General features: G+C 49.7%; 3 protein-coding genes and 1 long non-coding RNA gene across 23 annotated transcripts in view; 2 read left to right on the top strand and 2 right to left on the bottom strand.

Moving 5' to 3' along the window:
* Nucleotides 1–507: 507 nt before the first annotated feature.
* Gpd1 (glycerol-3-phosphate dehydrogenase 1) lies at nt 508–8209 on the top strand. Its single transcript, XM_034517256.2, has 8 exons — nt 508–664; nt 1171–1348; nt 2038–2178; nt 2745–2883; nt 3200–3312; nt 4728–4961; nt 5259–5365; nt 6138–8209. Exons 1-8 carry the CDS (start codon nt 624–626, stop codon nt 6232–6234), a joined length of 1050 nt encoding a protein of 349 aa, XP_034373147.1. The 5' UTR covers nt 508–623; the 3' UTR covers nt 6235–8209.
* LOC143434163 (uncharacterized) lies at nt 4751–8675 on the bottom strand. Its single transcript, XR_013103487.1, has 2 exons — nt 8593–8675; nt 4751–5453 (listed from the first exon to the last, which is right to left on the bottom strand). It is a non-coding gene; the product is annotated as an uncharacterized LOC143434163 (long non-coding RNA).
* The window catches only part of Cox14 (cytochrome c oxidase assembly factor COX14), a 46121-nt gene continuing 32107 nt past the window's right edge, over nt 8653–22666 (top strand). For 7 of the 20 annotated variants that reach the window (XR_013103471.1, XR_013103472.1, XR_013103473.1 and 4 more), the window contains exon 1: nt 8653–9047. Coding sequence is in view for 4 of the 20 variants with exons in the window: in XM_076912077.1 (XP_076768192.1) it covers nt 8772–9047 (276 nt within the window). In the remaining 16 variants the exon portion in view is untranslated. Of the gene's footprint in view, nt 9048–10685; nt 11091–22666 lie in introns of those variants that run through there. The other 13 variants (XR_013103481.1, XR_013103483.1, XM_076912077.1 and 10 more) reach the window with 5 other exon arrangements.
* Cers5 (ceramide synthase 5) overlaps nt 16335–22666 on the bottom strand; it is a 39186-nt gene continuing 32854 nt past the window's right edge. The window contains 9 exon segments of the mRNA XM_034516980.2: nt 16335–17046; nt 17048–17215; nt 17981–18067; nt 18069–18089; nt 18951–19107; nt 19788–19894; nt 19995–20123; nt 21261–21353; nt 21965–22015. Of these exon segments, the coding sequence (XP_034372871.1) occupies nt 16981–17046; nt 17048–17215; nt 17981–18067; nt 18069–18089; nt 18951–19107; nt 19788–19894; nt 19995–20123; nt 21261–21353; nt 21965–22015 (879 nt within the window). The 3' untranslated portion in view covers nt 16335–16980.

A 22666-nucleotide genomic window follows, 5' to 3' on the forward strand; every position in this document is an offset into this window, starting at 1 on the left:
CTCTCACCCAGAGTCCCTGGTGGAGCTACCATCACAGGAACGAATGCTAGAGAACAGAACTGGAACAGCTGAGACCTGGGGGAGGCACGTTCTAGCAAAAGTGATGAGGCGTCTGCTTTTGAAAATATCCCCACGCTCCTCACTGATGCAAGTGCTTTTTTTTTTTTTTTTTTTTTTTTAGACAGAGTCTCACTCTGGTCTCGAACTCATCAAGACCCTCTTGCCTCCGCTTCCCCAGTGCTGGGATTAAAGACATGCACCACCATGCCCAGTCCTGTTAATTGCAGCTTATTTCAGCACTGGAGACTAAAGGCATAGTGGGGACTGTTTCTTGACTAGACCCAAGACGTAGGTGGGGAACTAAGCTGGGGCCAATCGAGGGAAGAAACTGGCCAGCACCTGTCAGCTGTGAACCCGAGAGGAAAAGCTGGCCCGGCCTCAGCCTCAGTCCCGTTCCCCACCTGTCTGTACCCTTTACTCCCCTTTCTCCCGGCCAGACTCCCTGTCCCTGGGTGCCAGCCTCTGGGCCACCTCAGGGGCGGAGCTTGGCTGCACCCACGTGTGGTGGAGTTAAATACTCGGGAGCCCACACCCGCTGGGACAGAGAAGCAAGAAGCAGCACCATGGCAGGCAAGAAAGTCTGCATTGTCGGCTCCGGCAACTGGTAAGCGGTTCTGTGAAGGGCAAGGGGGGAGGGAAGGTTTCTCCGAGGGCTGAGGGGCTCCTCGAGGGAGGCTGGGTGAGCAGGAAGCAGGCAGAGGGTAGGAAATGCCCTCAGGAGCCGGCTGGACTCCTGCTGCCAGTGCTTACGGTGCACAGGACAGACTGTGCCCAGCCTCCCTGCCGGCCGTGCCTGCCTGGGCAGCAGCTGCACCTGTTCGCCATAGGAAGGTGAGCAGAGAGCCGTTGCCTTCCCTGCCTGCGAAGCTGCCTAAGTAGTGTTAAGAAGGCTAGCCCAGCCTCCCCAGCAGCAAAGACTGGGTAGACTGAACCTTCTATTGCCAGTTGTGGGAGGCACATTTATCATAGGCGACCAGAGTGGGGGTGGGGAGGGTGGAGTGACATGAGAGGTGGGAGGTAAAAAAAAAAAAAAACCAACAAGCTTCTTGAGGGGCTACCCGCTCCTCCCTCTCACCCTACTCTACTTTCCTGTGTTTCCTCTCCCGCCAGGGGCTCAGCCATTGCCAAGATCGTGGGTAGCAATGCAGGCCAGCTGGCACACTTTGACCCGCGGGTGACCATGTGGGTTTTTGAGGAAGACATTGGGGGCAGAAAGCTCACTGAGATCATCAACACGCAGCACGAGAATGTTAAATACCTGCCGGGGCACAAGCTGCCCCCCAATGTGGTGAGCTCCAACTGTGTGAGAAGAGAGAAAGAGGCAAGGAAGGGGTATGCTGGAGTCAACAGTCAAAAGTGACTTCGAGGAGAAGGCCACTTTAGGTGCTGCCTGGCCTGGTGGAGCAGTAGGTGGGCCCTGGAGGACCCCCATGTAGCCCCTAAATTACTCCTTTGGACTCTTTTTGGAATCTGAATGTACTACCCTTTAGAGGTGCTAAGGTGGGAAAAGGGGGTTGGTCTCCGTGGCAACCAAAGGCTGGTTCTCAGGCTCCTGGACTCGGGGTCCAACTTCCCATGCCTGCCCTGGACTCTAATCTTGTTACTCATTCACTGGTTATTAGCAGATTTGAAGGCTGATCGTTGGACTTTTGGTCTTTGGTCAAATCCATATGGTGCTCTCTTCACCTAGAAGGGGGGATAGGAAATCCACAGGGAGACTGCAGCTCCCACTGCCAAGTTAGGGCCCCTAAAACGCAGTGATGAAATCTTAGTTGGCCTCTTCCTCCTGCCAAGCCTAAGCTGCCTTTGGCTGTCTTCACTGACCCATAGCCAAGGGCTAAGAGTGTGGTTGTGTGAAGGTTCTAGGAAGCCTCAGTGACTCAGGAGAGCTGGGCACAGGGAACACAAGAAGTATATTCTGAAAGGCGTCACCCATGGGACTAGGACCAGGTACATGAGCTTCTGCTCTCCCCACAGGTGGCTGTCCCAGATGTGGTCCAGGCTGCAACAGGTGCTGACATCCTGGTTTTTGTGGTACCCCATCAGTTCATTGGCAAGATCTGTGACCAGCTCAAGGGCCACTTGAAGGCCAATACTATTGGCATATCTCTTATTAAGGTACCAGGAACACCTTGGCGTGTCTGGGGGTGGGATGCAGCTAACTGTTGTGGAGTTTGGGGGTAGATGGAAGAGCACAGGAAAGAATATACAGAAAAGGCCCGGGAACCCCAGAGATGGGAGGGATTGGCTTTGGAGAGAGTAAAGAAAGCAGTTGGAGCTGGACGTGTGGCTTAGTGATAGAGAATTTGCCTAGCACGCATGAGGTTCTGAGTTCAATCCCTAGCACCAGAAAGGCGGGGGGTGGGGAGGCAGAAAGAAAGAGGGAGAGAAAGTAAGTCAGCTGCTGGGTTACTTAATGAAGAAAAGATAGCTTTGGAGGCAGATGTCTTAGGAAGGGAGTGTGTTGGGGTGTCTAGAAGGTTCGTTAGGGCTGTAAGGAGTCCGATGCTTCTAAGAGGTAGGTTGGATAAGAGTGTGTGGGAGGGGTTTGCTGAGATGGGTTGGTCACCGCTATCTGCTGTCCTCACAGCAAGTCTGGGCTGGGTGGGATTGTGGCAGGACCTATGGAGAGGGGCATGGATGGTCCTGAAGGACAGCTTCCCTGAGCCCCACCCTCTGCCCAGGGGATAGACGAGGGCCCCAACGGGCTGAAGCTCATCTCTGAAGTGATTGGGGAACGCCTCAGCATTCCCATGAGCGTGCTGATGGGAGCCAACATTGCCAGCGAAGTGGCTGATGAGAAGTTCTGTGAGACGACCATTGGTGAGGCCCCTAGCTGCCACTCAAGCCCTCAAGCTATCTCTCCCTCCATGGCAGAGGGGAGGAGAGGCTGGGACTTCCGGGACTAGGGCCCTGAGGAGAGGCTGGGACTTCCGGGACATCTGGGGATAGGGCTCTGAGACTTGCTTTGGCCGGTGTGCGAGGGACAGTTGAGTTGTTACTTGTGCCATGCAGTTGTCATCCCAGCTTCTCAGGAGGCTGAAGCCCAGGAGTTCTGGGCCAGCAAGAGCCCAACAGACCATCTTAAGGATCAAAATAAGAGGTTGTCCCTCAAAGCTTTACCCCTTCTCTACTTTAGGCTGCAAGGACCCAGCCCAGGGACAGCTCCTGAAGGAGCTGATGCAGACACCCAACTTTCGTATCACTGTGGTACAAGAGGTGGACACAGTGGAGATCTGTGGGGCCTTGAAGGTGAGAGAACACAGAGACAGCTGTGGGGTGAGAAGCCCGCCAGCAGGGGCTCAGGTTGCTGGAACCAACCCTTGCACTTGGGCAGCTTCTCCATCGCCCCCCACACAGCAGAGCATCCAGGCTTACTGATTCTTAGCCATCCAGCAGTGGGCCCTTCTTCCAGTCCCCTTGGATCTCCTTGGTGATGTACACAGCTGAGTCCATGTGAGGGTCCAATGTGAAGAGATGTCTGGGCTAATGGGATACAAGGTGTTCAGGGTATAAAGAATTGATGGCCAGAACTATGGTGGCATGTGCCTTTAATCCCAGCACTGGGGAGGGGCAGGCAGATCTCTGTAAGTTTGTAGCCAGTCAGGACTACATAGTGAGATACTATGGAGGTGGCGGGGGTGGGGGGTGGGTTGGGGGAACTCACACAGGGAATGTCAAGGATAAATATGAGATAGAAATTAAGGAAAGGTGCCGGGTGGTGGTGGTGGTGCCCTCCTTTAATCCCAGCACTTAGAAGGCAGAGGTAGGCGGGTCAGCAAGGCTGGGGAGATGATTCTGTTGGTACAGTGCTTGTCATCACACAAGCCCAAGGACTTGAGTTGACTCCTTAGAACCCATGTTGAAAAGCTAGGTTCAGTGGCACACTGGTAACTGCAACAGTGAGGAAGCAGAGGCACGAGGTTCCTGCTGCACAGACAGTCAAGCTCGACCAGTGTGACCAGTGAGCTCCAGGTTCACCGAGAGATGCTGTCTCAAAACCAAGGCTTTCTGGGCATGGCGAGGCATGGCTTTAGTCTCATCACTCAGGAGGCAGAGGCAGGTGGTTCTCTGTGAGTTTGAGACCAGCCTGGTCTACACAGAGATTTCTAGGCCAGCTAAAGTTACATGGTGAGACCCTGTCTGGCAAATTATTATTATTAATTATAACTATAATAATAATAATAATAATAATAATAATAATAATAATTATTATTATTATTATTATTAACAGTGGAGAGTAATTGAGGAAAACCATGTCAGTCACTTCCACACATATAGGCACACAGATATATCTACACACACACACACACGTACATGCACACATGCACAGACACACACACACTCACACGCATATACACACTGTATGCACACACCGCATGCGTCCACATGTGCGTACACATACACACACACATGCACGGTCATGTACATGCACACACACGCACACACACAGATACCTGCACCCATGTGACACACTCAAGTGGGTGTGGGAAGGCACGCACTGCATGGGAAAGCAGGAAGCAGAGGACTTGGTTTAAGAGGCGGCCACATCATAGTTCATTGATGGGTGTGTCAAGGCTGATACGAGCAGCACAGGAAGGTGCAGAAGGCTCCAAGCAGAGCCTCTGGAGAGGCAACTTTCTCACCCGTGTCTCTACTCCTCAAAGAATATAGTGGCCGTTGGGGCTGGCTTCTGTGACGGGCTTGGCTTTGGTGACAACACCAAGGCAGCGGTGATCCGGCTGGGGCTCATGGAGATGATAGCCTTCGCCAAACTCTTCTGCAGTGGCTCTGTGTCCTCGGCCACCTTCCTGGAGAGCTGCGGGGTCGCTGACCTCATCACGACCTGCTACGGGGGTCGGAACCGCAAGGTGGCAGAGGCTTTCGCTCGCACCGGAAAGGTAGGCAGAGATATGTCAAGGTGAGAGAGGGGTGATTTGGGGGGAGGTGGCCGGGCAGCCAGACCCTGTCTCAGAACGGACAGGGACTAGAATGGGGCTCGGTGGTAGAGCACTTGCCTATGCAGAGTCTGCTTTGATGCTCTGGGTTCAACCATCGGAAGGGAGAGATTGTTTGGAACAGGGGCCATTTCTCCTCCGCCTCCTCAAGATCCCACCTCCCACCTGGTCTTCAGATCTCAGACACGATCTCAGACCGTGCCCTCTCCCATTTCCCTTCTCATGGCATCCTCTTCACAGTCCATTGAGCAGCTGGAGAAAGAGATGCTGAATGGGCAGAAGCTACAGGGGCCCCAGACAGCCCGGGAGCTGCACAGCATTCTCCAACACAAGGGCCTTGTGGACAAGTGAGTATTCGCCAGAGCCCGTGGGGGAGGAGTCACAGGTTGGTTGCCGCCCCCTTCCCCGTCTTCTTGAACGCCGCTGCCACACAACCTGTGGGATGGAGGGAGGGAGCTATGGAGCCTCTGGGCTGCTGAGTATCTGCAGCCAGTTCACCCTCTGTCTGGTGATCTTTCCACTAGCTGCTTGGCCCCTTCTACATGGCCTCCCCTTTCTCAGCTCTTTCCTGCTCGCCCCCCCACCCTAGGAAGTTGGAGTCCCAGGACAGGAAAGCCCACCTGACTGCCCTGCCTTTTGGTTCATTCCCCTAAAACCACCATTTCTGTCCCCGCCCCGTGTCCTGGGTGCTGAGGAGGATGGGCCCTGCTTCAGGGTGCTCCTTTCCACGTAGCACAGGTTCAAAAGAGCAGCTCATGGCTTTGGTACAGAGAATAGCCAAGCAGGATGACAAGAAATAGCTGGCTTAGTACACCAGCATATAAAACATAAACTACACCTTTGCTGCTTTATCAATACTGGACCCATTTTACAACTGGTGACACTGAGGTCCAGAGAATTAAATGGGTTACTTATCAAAAAGCAAAAAAAAAAGATTTAAAGCCTGTGACTCAGACAAATTCCTGGTGGGGGTAGCAGCTGAGAGCTGGCATCTGGCTGAACTCCCAAGGCGGGAGGCTAGGGAGTGGTGAGTTAGCCTTGAGTCTGGACCCGGGTGGGTATGGGTGTTGAGGGTGGACTGAGGGTAGGGAGTTAAGCGGAGGCTCTTTCTCTGTCTAGGTTCCCCTTGTTCACTGCGGTGTACAAAGTGTGCTATGAGGGTCAGCCAGTGGGCGAATTCATCCGCTGCCTGCAGAACCACCCAGAACACATGTGAATGGAGCCAGGGCCCAGGACAGGCGGCTCCTTTGCCCCAACGGAGACACCCGTCATCAGGACGGTCTCAAGGACTCCCCATCCGGCAGAGTCCTCACTGAGGAACCCTGAGGACAGGAGGCTGTGGGGCTCGGCTATACACCTGGAGGTGCGGAACTGCTGCTGAACCAGCAACCCCTCCACGCTTCTCTTCTTCGCTTCCTCGCTGTCCTCTGGGAAGTGTAGAACCAAGCCTCGGGCTGCCTGCTCTAGGGGTGGGGTTGGGGGAAGGGAAGGCTTGAAGTCAAGGGCTGCTGGTTGCTGCCTCACACACACTGGGAAACTGTCCCAAGTCCCATTAAATGGCTGAAGAAGTACTTTAGCCACAGGAAAGATGAGGCAGAGGCTGCCAAGGGAAGGGTCTGGATGCCTGAGCCGACACGGACCCTTTGGCTGACCTCTGACCTCTGGCAGGCCCCGCCCAACGTCAATGATCTCACTGTTTGCTAACAGAATACAAAGCTCTCAAAACCTCCCTTTTAACTTCTCCTAGCAACATCTGCATCCACGGAAGCCTCTGCTTCCCCTTCCCCCCAGGCTACTCTGGCACAAGAATCCTCCACACTGGCATCTCTGGCCCCCGGGGCGCTCCATTCTTCCCAGAGACTTCCTGGTTCCTAGGGCTTTGCCAGGACCTCCCCACCCTGCGTGACCTTTCCAAGCTTTCCCTCCCTCGCCTGCACCCAGCTGCCAGCACCCTCTTTGGGGAGCAGGAACTTAATCTGCTGACCGAGCTACACTTTTTTCAGAGCAGGCTCAGATGGCTCAGGCTCCCCTGACCTTCCTATTGGTCCACCTCCCCCGTCAGGAGCTCTTGCTGGGAGAAGTGTCAGCCAGCCCCTCCGACTGGACTGCTGACACTTTTTTAAAAAAGGCATCCTGACCCCATACCTTTCTTCTCAGGGTCCTCACCCACAAGGCCACTGCCTCCAGAGTCACCACCAACTTCGTGTCTAACAATGTAGGATTCATAGCTCATCTTCCTCAGCTCCTTCAGCCCATATTTTTTTTTCTTTTTTTTTTTTTTTTTGGTTTTTCGAGACAGGGTTTCTCTGTGTAGCCCTGGCTGTCCTGGAACTCACTCTGTAGACCAGGCTGGCCTCGAACTCAGAAATCCACCTGCCTCTGCCCCCCAAGTGCTGGGATTAAAGGCGTGCGCCACCACCACCCGCCAATTCAGCCCATATTCTTGACTCTACCCTTTCCTCTTGTCCAAGCCAGCAGTGCGTCTTTCAGCGGTTCTCACACAGCCGGGAGTGCTACCCAGCATCTGTAGGCTTGGAGCCTAGGGGAAGCTCTAAAGTTCAGTAGCTTTTCACAATGGTTGGTGGGTCTTGATAGCCCAAGGCCAGCTGTCCTTGGACCGAGGTCCTAACCATACTCATCAGGAGCTGGGGAACTGAGGGAAGGACAAGGAAAACAACCTGCCCTAGGGTGAGGGAAGAGCAGAGGGGGATGGGAGTATGCTTTGCACTGGCCCTGTTCCAAGGTTGGGTGGCAGCAGGAGAATGTCACAGATCAGCAGCCTGGAGCCCTAGCTATAAATAGTCTCTGGGAGCTGAGAGGTTTCTCTCTCCACCAGGGGTCTCCATTTCGTGTGTGGCAGCAACTGGCACACCCTGGCTCTGGCCAGCTTGATATTAAACTAACACACTAAGGTGCCAGGTCCCTCTCTGCTCCTAGCCTTTAAGAACTCGGTCTTACCAATGAAGGTCAAAGCTGTCTGCTAAGGTGAAGAGGGGGAGCCTTGTCATCGATCCTGACTGGGCAGGAACCCTCCCACGCGTGACTCACTCCAGAGCTGTTTCTCAGGAGGCTGGGGCGGGATGCAGACAGATTCCAACACCTTAACCTATGTTTGCTCAGCCAGTCAACTGTGAATCTGAGGCCTTCTGTCAGGCCACCTGTCTACCCAATAAAGTGTGGTTTTTCCAGAAGCTGGAAGAGTTGGGGGAGTTTATGTGGCAGTGTGTGGGGTCATGTATCACTGCATGCATGTTTTACTCAACGGAAGTCAAGAAGTGGGAAAAAAAAGATCATCCCTATTTACTAGCAACCACACTCATCAATCAGCATTGGTGTCCACTCTGCTCCCTCCTTTCCCCCCTCTCCCGCCACCCTCCTGGTTCCCTCTTGCGCCTCGTATCCCCTCCTCCACCCAAGCTGTCAGCCAGTCTTCCCAGTGCTTCTTAGAGGTTCTGTCATGTCGCCTACCAACGGGGAGGTCGCGCACAAGGCAGAAACATTAGCGAGTCACTCCTTCCCCACCCGCCACCCCATACCCGTTCTGTGGCCTCGCTAGTGCTGGTCCGGTCCCTACCTGAGGTCGGCCACCTCCGGATCACCCTGTAAAGGGCTGCTCCAAACGCTAGGAGGCGCGCGGCCCATCGCTGCAGGATTCCGAGGATCTACCTAGCTACAGTTCACGTCACTGATCCTAGACTGCGGATTGGCTGACTCTGAGCTAAAAATTTTCCGGTTTTCCAAGGAGCGGTCTTGATGGAGCAGAACCACAACCCCCAGAATTCAATAGGTCTTTTCGAGAGGAAAACCAGACTGAGCGTGCGTAAGAGGGAGGTGGAAACCGGAAGTCCAAGGCTGGCTCTCGCTTTAGTGGGCGAGTTTTCGCAGTGGGGTCCGGAGCTGGGCTGTGCAGCGGTGGCTGAGGCGCTCCGCGTTGGTGTCAGACTCTCCCTACTGCGGCCGCGCGACTCTGCGAGTGGCAGACTGAGCAGGAACCGCTCTACTCTGTCGCGGCCGAGCTGCGGCCTCCAGGTAGGGCGCGGGCCGGACGGCCAGGCTCCCCTGCCTCCCGGCGCTCCCCTGCTCGGCGCCCCGCGCCCCTCCGCTCCCCTGCCCCTTCCCCCGCCCTCCGCTCCGCGACCCCTGCTCCGCGTCCCTCCTCCTCCCACCGTCCCCCGCACCGCACTCCCCTCCACTCTCCTGCTCCGCGCACCCTGTGTCCTCGGCCTGTGCCCTTGAGAGCGCTCGGGATCCCCGGCCGTCATGGCCTTACCGCCTTCCTGGTGTGACTGCGGCCTGGCTGTCCTTCCTTCTAAATCTGCTCGCCCCAACCCCACAGCCTTCTGCCAGCTCCTCACGTCGCTCAGAACCGCTTCTCTGCGGTCCTCTTCACCACTTCTGATCTAACAGGATATGGGTGGGGTTCATGGCTTACCTTTATAGGCTCCGTTAGTCAGAAGTTCTTTTCTGTGGACACCAAGTATCTCCTAAGGGGGCTAAAGACACAAGCTAAGCTCCGGTGGTTTTAGGGTTGCGATTTTTAATTTTTTGCGCGTTTGGTTCATTGGGCAATGTTTCAGATCGATCCCAGAACTGAGCGAGCAGTCTATCATGAGGGGCTCTGAATCTTCCAGAAACATGGGCCTTGAGTTTCTCTCAGCATTTAGAGGGCAGAAAATCGAAGAGTCACATAAACCCTTGCAAACTGCACCCCATGGCATTTATCATGATTATTCCCATGTTTTTCTTTTTTTTCCTCAAACATGCAGTCCATTTGTACATTTCCGAACAGCTTCTGTAAAGGATGGCCCATCAGATGGAAACCTTCTGCCAATCTCAAGAGTTTCTTTTATTTCCAAAATTATTCCTTGTTCCTGGGCTTCTAATATCAGGGTTTTGTTGTTTTTGTTGTTTGTTTGTTTTTTGAGGCTATCCTGGATTTGCTTCTGTTTTAATCCCCCCCCCCTTTTTTTTTTTGACAGGGTCTCATGTAGCCATACTGGTTTGGGATTCATTAAATAGCTAAGGATGATTTTAAATTTAGGATCCTTCTGTCTCCACAACCTGAGTGCTGGGATTCCAGCATATACCACATGCCCTGTTTAATGCAGTTCTAGAGATTGAACAGAGGGCTTTGTGCCTGCTACACTGAGTTACATCCCACTTTAAATCATACTCAGATCTTCTTTATCAGTGAACAAGACGAAACTAGCCTTTCACCAGGGGGAAGGACTCTGGCACTCTGCAGGGAGGACCCCCTGGGTCCTCCCCCTCCCCCCCAAAGTCTATCTTCAGGTCCTAACATGAGGGTAGAATGTGACTACCATAATAAGCAGTCTGATTAAAATATAGTTTTGAGGCTGGAGAGATGGCTCTGTTCTTCCAGAGGACCCAGGTTTAATTCACAGGACAGTCTGGGTGGGCTGGTCACTTCTACAGCACAAATAAGAGGAGCCTGTGTTAGCTCTGATGGCATCATATGCACCTGTTTCCAGTCTTCTGCACCTCAGGTGTAGACGTTTTGAGTCAGAGCTCTGAACTGCCATGCCTAACCCTTGTAAAGGCAGCCACACTGGGGTCACCAGCATAGGATGCAATCCATGAGGTGAAGATGAAAATGAGGAGTGGCTTTCCAGGGAGGCGAGGCCTGTCCTGCTGACCAAACTCCAGTCTGTCTTTGTAGGAGAAGACATGCCGTCTGCCAAGCAGCTGGCCGATATTGGCTATAAGACCTTCTCTGCCTCCATGATGCTCCTCACTGTGTACGGGGGTTACCTCTGCAGTGTGCGAGCCTACCGTTATCTCCAGCTACGCAGTGCCAGGCGCCAGGCCGCAGAAGAGCAGAAGACCTCAGGAGCCCTGTAGAGCAGCGAGGCGAGAGGCATGAAATGGAAAAGACCTCCCTGCGCATGTCACCCATGGCAAGAACTAGGCCACGATGCCTTTCAAACCTGTGGGGCCAAAGTGCCCTGGTTCCTGTGGTACCGCTGGCTTCTGACAGTTTATGGAGGCCATCAAGTAAAATGGGAATGTGAGGGTGAGGTTTATTACAGAGATTAAATATTTTATTTTGTTTGTGTTTTAGTGGTTCTATGTACCCAGAGAGTATATGGATCCTAGAGGTGAGGTCTTGAATTTTCTAAAAGCCTGGTGTCTTTCTCTCTCCTGTTTTGTTTGTTCGAGATGGGGGTCTCTTTATGTAGCCCTAGTTGTCCTGGGACTCTACAAAAAGACAAGGCTGGCTTGAGTTAAGATCCTCTTGCCTCTGCCTCCCAAGTGTTAGGATTAAAGGCCTGCGCCATCATGCCTGGTAGTATCTTAGTATCTTTACTACTGTGAAGACACCATGACCAAGTCACCTCACAGAAGAGTTTATTTGGGGCATATAGTCTCAGAGGACTCCATGACCACCATGGAGGAGAGCATGGCAGCAGGCTGGCAGCCGTGGCCCAGGAGAAGAAGCTGAGAGCTTACATCTGATGCACAGAAACCGTGTCCCTAAAAACAAAAAGTATAAATAAAAAAAGGACAGCATTTTTTTTTTTTTAAAGATTTACTTATTTAATGTGAGTGCTCTGAGTGCTCTGACTGCATGTATACCTGTAGGGCATCAGACCTCATTGTAGACGGCGGTGAGAGCACCACACACTTGCTGCGAATTGAGCTCAGAACCTCTGGTAAAGCCATCTCTCCAGCCCAGCCTCCTCTTCCTCCTCCTCTTTTTCTTCTCCTTTTCTTTCTCCTTCTCCTCCTCTCCCTCTTCTTCCTCCTCCTTTTTAAAAACAGATCTTGCCTGGAGTTTATTTGTAAAAACAGCATAGGACACTGGTCATCTGGGAATAGTGTGTGGTTAGGTGTGTCACGGCAGTCCGTCTGTCTTCATGTTGGCAGGACCCTTTTCTATGGGGCCTTCACAGGGGCCTGGGCACCTTTGGGAGTCCCAGCTGGAGCTGAAGCCTGGGCCTTAGCTGGAGCTGCGGCCTCTGCCTTGGTTTGAACCTTGGGCTTTGGTTGGCAGAGCCTATGACCCTTGGCCATGTAGCTTCGAATCTGCTTCCTAAGCTTGGGGTGAGCTATGAAAGCCAGATGACTGAGTTTGCAGCTGGGGTCCTTTGGCATCTTGGACTTGATGGCCTGAGGCTTCACAAGGGCCTTGATGGCTTCTGCGAGTGCACTCACTGCCTGTGTATTGTTGGCCTGCATCTTCTTCAGGCCTTTCTTGTGCTTCGTGGCAAAGTGCATGTTCCTCAGGAACTTGGGGTCAGCTCCCCTCCCCCCCCTTAAGAGATTTGTATCCTTGTAACCAGGGTTTCTTGATGCCATTTCTGTGCCATTTGTGGGACTGGTTGTGTATGTGTGGTTCTGGGACTTGGCCACGTCTGCATGGTAACCAGCGGCTCCTGCAGCCCTCAACTTTTTCTTTTTTAAAGGTTTCCTTTTATTTGGTGTCTGTTTGGTTTATGGGTCTATACATTGCAGTGCCCAACCCATCAGAGAGAAGCAGGTAAAACCAGTTAGAATGCAAGTATATTAGGATGTCTTGGACCAAGGTGCAGCTTGTACATGTCTAAATAGTGACACTTGCCAGGTCTGATGGCACCTGTCTTTAGTTCCAGCACTGAAGGAGGCAGAGATAAGGGGATCTCTGAGAGTTCCAGACCAGCCTGCCTTCATAGTATAACCCTGTCCCAAAAGCAAAAAAAAAAAAAAAAAATAATAATAATAACAAATAAAGTAAGGATGTCTATTAGAAGAAGCAGGAAATAGAATTCATGGTTCAAACACCAGCTGGCCACTCAAAGAATAAAAGATCTAGGCTTTTCAGTATTTTTTTTTTTTTTTAACATACAAAGATTCAAGTATGTCCATGTTTTTGTCTCTGTGAAAGAGGTTATGAAAATGTAGAAAAGACCACTTACATGACATAAATGTGGAGAAGAGTTCAGTGTCTAACTTGTAAATGTATGTCAAGTGTCAGCAAGATGGCTCGATTCCTGGGACTCACATGGTGGAAGGAGAGAGCTGGCTCTCAGGAGTTGTCCTCTGATTGCCACAGGTAGTGGTGCATGCTTTTAATCCCGGCACTCAGGAGGCAGAGGCAGGTGGATTTTCCACATAGGACAGAGTTCCAGTGCTACACAGAGGCCCTATGTCAAAAAAAAAAAAAAAAAAAAAAGTATCTCTGAAAGTATTTGTGAAAAAGACCCAGCAGATGAAATATTTAAAAATATTTTTTTTCCTGGGTCAGCACCAAAAACATCCTTAATTTCTATATTACTTTTGTCAAGATTTAAAGTGTAGGTGAGGGGCTGAAGAGAGATGGCTCAGTGGTTAAGAGCACTGACTGCTCTTCCAGAGGTCCTGAGTTCAATTCCCAGCAACCACATGGTGGCTCACAACCATCTGTAGTAGGATATGTTGCTGTCTTCTGGTGTGTTTGCAGGCAGCGACACGTGGCTAAGAGCACTGGCTGGTCTTCTAAGGGAACCTGGGTTTGGTTCCCAGCACCCACATGGAGGCTTACTGTCTGTAACTCCAGTTCCAGGGAATCTGACACCATATTCTGTCACGTACTCAGTACACAAACATACATGCAGGCAAAACACATCCATACAAAAAAGAAAACTGATCTCAGATTATCTGTCTGGTCTTCACCACCACCAAACTCCAAATGGCTCCGAGGGTAAAGTTGCCAGATGCTGAAGCCTGGTGACCTGAGCTCAGTCCTCAGGACCTGTGTAAACGTGGAAGGCAGGAATGGACTTCACAGAGCTGTCCTTTGATGTCTGCATATCATGCATATGTGTGCTCACATACACACAGTAATGATAAATACCTGGACCCAGAATATATAAGGCATCCTTCACTGAGTAAAACAGATAACTTGCAGACAGCTGAGGCGGTTCAGCAGGAATAAGCTGTCACTGGGCATGCCTGATGACTTGCGTTCTGGTTCTCAAGCCTGTGGTGGAAGGAGGGAGCTGAGTCCTGGAAGTTGTCTTCTGATTTCTATGCAAGTACATTCACTTGTACACACAATAATAAGCAAACGGCTTTAAAAGACAGTCCAATAAAGAGAAAACGGGTGGGGCCAGGGAGCAAAGGCAGTTCTAACAGGCTCCTGTGTGAGCCCATTGCACTTGGCTCTGCTGTTTAGAGCTGTCCTAGAAGGGAACATGGAGTACAGAATGATTCTCTTATCACAGTAGTCAGGAAGCAAGGATGGAAGGGACAGAGACAAAGTGTGCCCTTCAAAGGCACACACCCAGTTCAGCCCCTGCTCTCTTCATATACACACCCACCTCAAAAAGTTAAAACATACAAATGGTATGCATCAGCTCTAGACGTCTTACTATGAACCCCTAGATGGACTGCCCTGGGTTCAGAGGTCTGCCTGCCTCTGCCATCTGAGTGCTGGGATCAAAGGCGTGGGCCACATCTGCCTTTCCTGAGTCCACAGTTCATTTAAGGATGAGAGGAAGCCCTTTCTAAGCAGTGAAAGCACCAGGTCAGTTTCATCCTGAGCCTGTTGTCTCATGGAGTAGGAACTACACCTCAACTACTGTTTTCTTCTACATTGTTGGACTACTTGGTTATATCATGAGATTACATCTTCCATGCCAGTCAACCCAGACTTTAATTATCCAAATTCCTAAAGGTAAGACCTGTGTATCCTTGACTTTGAAATGCACTGTTGCTTGTATTTCACAGTGATAGTCAACAACATGGCCAGTTGAGGAACTAAAGACTGTCTTAGCCTTCCTGATTAGCTCTGAAAAAAATGACTGTATTACTTCATTTCTCCATACACTCTTTTAAAAAAAAAACAAACCAGCATCTCAGGAAATTGAGATGCTACCTCAGTGAGTCTCTCAGAATATGCATCTGTTTGTGGGAAACATGTCTGAAGCCATGTTGCAGGAGTTGGTTCTCTCCTACCATGTGGGTCCCACAAATTAAACTCACAAGGCTTGGCAGCAGGCACTTTTACCCACTGAGGCATCTTCTCAGCCCAGAATAATAATTTTTTTTTTTTTTTTTTCTGAGACAGGGTTTCTCTGTGTAGCCTTGGCTGTCCTGGAACTCACTCTGTAGACCAGGCTGGCCTCGAACTCAGAAATCTGCCTGCGTCTGCCTCCCAAGTGCTGGGATTAAAGGCGTGTGCCACCACCACCCGGCAGACTCATTTATGACCTGTTCAAACGTGAAGTGGTAGGCTCTATGATAAATGATGAGAACAGGCACCCGGATGAACCTTGGCTTCTCAGCAAACTGTTGCTCTGGTCCATGACTGTGTTTGCTGAGCAGTGCTGCTGTGACTATGTCTTAGGGTCACCATTACTGGGACAAAACACCATGAACTAAGGCAACTTGGGGAGGAAAGGATTTATTTGGCTTACACTTCCACAGCATTGTCCATCACAGAAGGAAGTCTGGGCAGGAACTCAAAACAGGGCAGGAACCTGGATGATAGAGCTGATGCAGAGACCATGGAGGGGTGCTCCTCTTGGCTTGCTCAGGCTCCTTTCTCATAAAATCCAGGACCAACAGCCCACAGACTGACCCCATCCCCACAACGGGCTGTCCCTCTGCCCCCCATCAATCATCAATTAAGAGAATGCTCTATAGGCTTGCCCACTGGCCAGTCTAGTTGGGAAATTTTCTCAGCTGAGGTTTCCTCTTCCAGAATGACTATAACTTGTGTCAAGCTGACATAAACTAGCCAGCACACCAATTAAATATGTCTACTTTAAAACATACAGCCCAAGGATATAGCTATTCTGTCGGATTCCTCTTAGCATGCATAAAAGAAAAATTTGGAGGCCTAGGAGCCTTTTGAATTAGAAATAATTTTTAGCCGGGCGGTGGTGGTGCACGCCTTTGATCCCAGCACTTGGGAGGCAGAGGCAGGCGGATTTCTGAGTTCGAGGCCAGCCTAGTCTACAGAGTGAGTTCCAGGACAGCCAGGGCTACACAGAGAAACCCTGTCTCAGAAAAAAAAAAAAATTTTTTTTAAAAAGGGTTTATGTGTATGCCTGAGCATATGTAACTATATATACATCCATGCAGGTGACTGTGGAGCCAGAGGAGGGTATCAGACAGATGCCCCAAAGTGGAGTTCTGGGCAATTTTGAGCTGCCCTGTGTCGGTGCTAGAGACCACATCTGGGTTCTCTGCAAGAGCAGCCTGTGCTCTTAACTGCTGAGCATCTCTCTAGCCCATGGTGAGCTTCTTCGTTATGATGCATGCCTGTAAACCCAACCTGAGGAGGCTCAGGCAGCCAGAGCTGTAGCAGGGATAGTTACTAAAGAGACAGTAGAGGGTTGAGACACTTTAATCACAGAAGAAGAAACAATAGTATAAAATCATTAACAGCACAACCAGTGGCTGCTGTTCTCCAAATCTCAGCTCATCCTCTCCTCCCCTCCACTCCCCCCTTGTGTACCATTGAATGAGCAGCAGGGTATCAGTAGTTGTCCCTGACACTATCAGGTGGTAGAAAGGAGGACATGTAGCCAGGGGCTACTGTGATCCTGGGTGTCTATCCAAAGTGTTCCATCAGGTGAGATATTACTTCCTTCTCCAAAAGAACGGTTCCCAAGTCCTGGAGCTGAGTCTGGTGGCACCACTTATTTAGATGGACCAGGAACTTAGAGTTTCAAGAGCCATAGAACAAGGACACAGATGGTCTAGAGACAGCTTAATTCAAGATACAGCCAATGCTGGACTTGAGGTGGGTACAGAAGTGACCAGACAATGACTAGTAATCCAGAATTGCGCCCCAACCTAGTCAACGAAACTCATCCATATATGCACAATTCACATGTACAAACACACACAAAAATACAAACAGAGCCAATAATGTTACTGAAAGGACCAGGAGACATTAAATACAAATGGCAGAGTTTCTTTAAGACACAAAAATATTTGCTTCTTTGATTCTTCTCAGTGCCTTGCAGTCCCTCTAGTCACAGGAGTGTAGATGTGGGGAGGCCTCAAAGTGTAGGTTGCCAGTGGCCTTACAAGTCCCCAGTGGCCTTACAAGTCCCGTGCTCTTCAGCCAAGTGGCTGCTTCCCATGTGGCCATTCATGCAGTTGGCACCATTGCTGGAGCTGCTGCCAGAGAGGTTGTTTGTGTGGGTGGTCTCCTCATCTTCCTCTGAGCTGCTCTCCACATCACTTCGATCATCCTTAGACACCTGAGTGGGACAGGACCAAACGCAGTAAACATGCCACTTCTCATAGAATCACAAGGCAGGTGAATCTTGGAAAGCCCACTCTTGTACACTGTTTCTAGGTTCAGGTGACAGCTGATTTAGATGGTGCCCATACCACTGGCCACAAGCATGAATAGATTTTGCCTGAATCCTGTTTTCTTTCATCTATGCCATTCTATCCCAGAAAAGCTGCTGTGATACCAGCTTTTGTTTTGTATTTTCAAATGAGGTTAGGATGAGGGTGGCATTTCCCAATGAGTCACCCTGCATATAGAATGTTTCAAATTATCTATGTTGGGCCATAAAAATAAATAAAACCCAGTGACATGTGTATTAGGATGATGACCCCCACAACATACAATAACAGTCACATGACCTTTAAAGAGCATTAGGAGGGAAGGAGCACGGCTCAAGCTGCTGTTACAAAGGAAGGGCATTTGCTTCGGATGTTCTGTGACTGCTGTTGACTGTAGCTATGAACTCTCAACTCGGAGAAATGTCTAGGGAATTTGCAGAGGGCATAATATCTCCAGAGTGAGGTAAGGAGAGGCTCAAAGGCAAACCACGTTACAGACTAGACTTAATTTGGGGAAGGAATCTGGTAACCTTAGCTCCAGTCAACAACAGTCACACAGGTTAGGTGAGCGAACACATTCTAAGACAGACAGGACCAGGAAGTACAGCTGGAAGAAGAACAACCATTCAGATAGGTGCTTCTCTCAACACTAGAAGCACAGATGCACTTACATGCAAAGGATGAAACTGTCCAGCTGCCACCAGGCATAGAAAAGAGGAAGGAGGTGAAAAAAGAACAGAAGGTACAGAGTCTGGGTCTAATCCCTCCTGGGTAGGTCACCTAGTCAGGAGAGAAACGCAGGGAAGAAGAGAGATGTCCGTCCAGTAGCTACAAGATGCACAGGCACACTACACAAGTTCTGCAACCAATTACAGCCATCAAGAACAATGACAAGAGAGATAATAAATACCCAGGCTATATCCATTGTGCAGTCTAGAACTAACATCTCTTACAGAACCCAGCCCATTTAGGATTCTGCACAACTGACAGCTTTCTGCCTTCACTCAGTGTGACTGCTTTAGAACTTGCAAATTTCAATTATGTTCTATCATTAAATGGCCCCTCTCAGGGCTAGAATTAGCTAGACAGAATGCATGAGACCCTGGGCTCAGCTTCCAACACTGTCTTAAAAGAGAGGGTATCTTTATGACTTTTGCACTAAAATACACTGAACACTCTTGCTTGTTCACTGAAGACTCTTGCTTCAGTGAGTGAGGCAGATGTTTAGAAACCAACCTGTGTATCACAGCAAAGCTGCCTTAGCTTAACTTGAGGACTACCACACATTCCCAGACAGCCCCGCCCCCCAGGATTCCCAGTCTGTGCCCTCAGCTCCACATCAACAGCCACCCCACCCCCTCTTTTGTCAAGTATTCCAGGATGGCCTCAAACTTGTTATATACAATGGATGACCTGAACTTCTGATTTTCCTGCTTCATCTCCCTAGCACAGGGATTACAGGCACACATATGCCACCATGCTGGTACTGGTACCAAACTCAGGGTGTCCTGTAGCATCATGGTGCCTGAGCTGCATCCATAGCCTACTTGTTTAGCTGAGGCTCCCAGGCTAGATAGAAGTCTGCAGAGTAATATCCATGTTCCTGCATGGTCCAAAGAAAGAAGGATGCTTCATCCTTACCTTTCCCTTGATCAAGGCTTTAAAAGCAATTCGTACAATTAGGTAGGACCAGATGACATGCAGCATCTGTAGGATCAGGAGAATGCCATTGAAGAGCCACCAGGAAGGATAGGGCCCAAGAATCTCCCAGCTCTCAAAGAAGGTTGTGTTCAGAATCCTAGAAGAAGGAGACGAGTCAAATTGTAGAGTCAAGTAAGGCAGACACAAAAGAAACTGATTCCCAGGACATAGATCTTCTGTCTTCCTTCTGCATACTTTCTATTTGTTGTAGTAACAGGGACAATTCTTTCAGAGGGAATAAAAGAGAAAGGAGCCTAGGGTGTTTTTTACCTTCTGAGACAAGAGGAAGAGATGGAATCTTTGGAAGCGACAGGGTGTCTTACTATTAATCATTTCACAAAGTCCGGACAGGAGCAGTCCTGTATCCTAGGAATAATTTCGATTCTGAGGTACAGAGGACACTGGGTGATTGATTTGCTGAGATTAAGCAAAATTTCCAACAGCACTGACTTGTAGTCTAGGCCATGAGTGTAGAAGGGACATGCATGTACATGTCTGTGCTGGTCAGGATGAGGAAGAGGGCACAGAGCAAGATCAAAACAGGAAAAGCCGAAATCTCTGTGAGAGATGCAAGAGGGCAAAGGAGGGATTCGAGACTGGAGGGAAGACTCACTGGAGACCCTGCACATGGCAGCGCAGCCGAGGTCCTGCAGAACCTCAGAGGCTCAGTGGTGCTACAGGCAAAGGCAGGGCACTGGGGTTTCAGTGTCCGACTGACCGACCGACCGGCAGAAGATATCATGAGATACCTACCACATTCACAGCCTTGAGACTCACCACAATGGGAAGATCCCTAGACGAGTGACCATAAAAGCTGCGCCAAAGATCACAAAGAGGGTGTTACAGAGCCGCTCATATCTGGCATAATTGGCCAGCTTGGCAGCCTAGACAAAAGACAGAAAATGAGTTGGGGAGAAAGTCAGTTCTCACATGTCAAGAAAGGGAGAAAGGAGTCATGAACATAACATCAGGATGGGCCCTTACTTCCAGCAAGGGGTCTGAGGAGTCATGCAGACAGAAGATGAGAGCTCCCACTCGCACCATGTTGTTGATGTAGGAGAACGTGGTGAGCACAATGGCGACCAAATGATGTATAAACATCACCAGGAAGTCCTAGGGAGAGACAGTAGCAAAGAACAGGCTGTGCAAACCATCCAGCGTGCTGCTCTCCTGAGGGTCTTAACCTGTGCCTCAGTGCTGAAGAGACTGTGGTTCCCAGTACCTCTGCAAGTGGCTCTCAACTGTTTGTTAACTATAGCTCCTCTTCTTCCCTGGACTCAATGCATGGACACACACACACATACAGATAACTAAATTAACCTTAAAACTGCCAGAGAACTGCTTATTAGCTGAGCAATCCATCTGTTTGGTTGTTATTTTGTTTTTCAAGGCAGGGTTTCTCCGTATAGCTCTGGCTGTCCTGAAACTCACTCTGTAGGTAGCCTTGAACTCAGAGATCCACCTGTCTCTACCTCCTGAGTGCTGGGATTAAAGGTGTATGCCTCCTCCCAGCAAGAATTCATCTTACTGTGTTTCTTTCTTTCTTGGGTTCGCAGGCCAAGTTAACCCCAAGGAATTCTTCAATAGTTATTAGATGCTTTGGTGTAAAAGAGAAATGTCTACAGGCTAATGTTCTGGATGCCTTTGCCCTGCTGGTAGCACTATCTTGGGAGGCTGTGGAACTGTAAGGAATGGCAGGGTTCAGTCGGCAGTAGGGGGCTGCCATCCAAAGGCTACACCAGACTGATGGCTCTGCTTCCTGGTGCAGTGATGGAGTTGGCTTCCACTACACCTATTGCATGAACTGAGCTACTGCCACACCCTTCTTGCACGGCAGAAGGAAACTCTCTGAAACTATGAGCCAAAACAAAGTTTTCATCTTTAAATTGTTTGTCGGATATAGTTTTATAAAATGCAAGTCATATCAAACTGTCACTGTGGAAAGTCAACTCACTCTTCTGAATCTTGATTTTTCTAAAATCAAGGCTTTCCCCAAATCAGGCCTCGGTATCCCAAGTTCTATCTGATTCCCTGAGCTTTGGTATAAAAGAACACTAGAGCAAAGAAGGACAGACCATGCCTATCTACTGCTTTGCTGCTGCCCTGACCACCTTAAACATGCTCCGTCATTAGTTATGGAAAGCCAATGACAGCGATGTCATACCTACTTTCTGTCACATGAGGGAGAGAGTGTATCATGATGGTAGTGGCAAAGCTGTTAGGAAGCAGCTGAGGGGTTGATGTCCTTACCTTTCTTTTAACATCTATAAACTGAGAAAACATAAGAGACCAGTAGAACGCCAGCTGTGTGAGGTAATAGTAATAAAGCTCTCTTGAGAGTGGCTGGAAGAGAAAGAGCAGTTAGCACTCCGGCTAGTCAGGCGCAGCAGTCTCCAACCCTTTCTTCTCACTGTTTCCCAAGACACCAAGACTGGATCAGTATGAGGCATCAACCTTTTCCCTTTGCACCTCTGAAAACTCCTCTCCACTCTCATCTTTTAGAGATGAGGTAAGGCTAACACATCCCATACTACAACCTGATCACTGTGACTGGAATTTGGGACAAAATGGCCTTAGGCCTTCCTTTTTGCTACAACTTTTCACTTCTCTGATACTTTTAAAATACCTAGTAGAATCAAGATGACCCATGAGGATTCTAATAGCTCCCAATGTAAAATGACTGAGTCTGAGTCAACAAGGACCTATTAACACCAGAAAACTGCTTTTCCTCCCAGTACAGTGGGCCATAGAGAAATGGGACCTGACCAAAAAGCTCACTGATGTTTCTGCTATATCTATATCCTGGCTGGATATAGATACCTTGAATCTGTGACTCAAAGGACTGACTCATGGTGTCAGGGAATGGTGCTTGCACTACCTGTCCTGGACTGACATGCACTGTCACCCACCTTACCTTATACAAATACAAGGTCTTGAAATGGCTCAGATCCTACCTGATATGGATAGTTGTACCAGCACTGTCGGGTATCCCAGAACCAAGGCATCTAAGAAAAACACATAATCAAGGTTGGCCTTCAATACCCAACGTTGCTACAAGATCTACCCTGTATAGTCCTTTTCTCTAAGCTAGGTGCATGACAAGGAGGAAAGCTAGCTGTTGTGATACAGCAGCAGTCCCAGCATGTAGGATACCTAGGCAGCAATTCAAGTTTGAGGCCAGTTTGACCCACAAAGCAGGTTAATGGCCAGCCAGAGTTACCTAACAAGAGTCTGACTCAGTAAACCAAACCAAACCAAACCAAACCAAACCAAACCAAACCAAACCAAACCAAACCAAAAGCAGACCACCATCATAAGAGAAGAGGCAAAAAAGAAAAGAAAGCTCAGGCTTGCTTTGACCTCACTGCAGTCCTCCTGCCTCAGCCTCTCAAGTACTGGATTTTGAGTTGTAGTTTAGTCTGGGCTGCACAGTGAGTTCTGGACCAGCTTAGACTACGTAGTGAGGCCTTGTATTAATAAACCAAAGAGAAGCTGGTCTAGTGCATGCAGAGGCAGAGGGACTGGCATGAGCTCTAGGCCAGCCTGTGACACAGAGGCACTGGGGACCTCAATTAGGCCTTTGTGCTTTCATGGGAAGCACTTTACCAACTCAGTTATCTTCCTAGCCCCATTTTAAATTAATATTTATTTATTTA

This window comes from Arvicanthis niloticus, chromosome 13, assembly GCF_011762505.2.
Source record: "Arvicanthis niloticus isolate mArvNil1 chromosome 13, mArvNil1.pat.X, whole genome shotgun sequence".
NCBI lineage: Eukaryota > Metazoa > Chordata > Mammalia > Rodentia > Muridae > Arvicanthis > Arvicanthis niloticus.

What these genes read in the sequence shown, in the direction of transcription:
- Gpd1 (XM_034517256.2), top strand. Translation starts at nt 624, where the DNA reads ATGGCAGGCAAGAAAGTCTGCATTGTCGGCTCCGGCAACTG. An exon ending in TTGGCATATCTCTTATTAAG is followed by an intron (nt 2,179 to 2,744) that starts GTACCAGGAACA and finishes CCCTCTGCCCAG; the next exon opens with GGGATAGACGAGGGCCCCAA. An exon ending in CTTTCGCTCGCACCGGAAAG is followed by an intron (nt 4,962 to 5,258) that starts GTAGGCAGAGAT and finishes TCCTCTTCACAG; the next exon opens with TCCATTGAGCAGCTGGAGAA.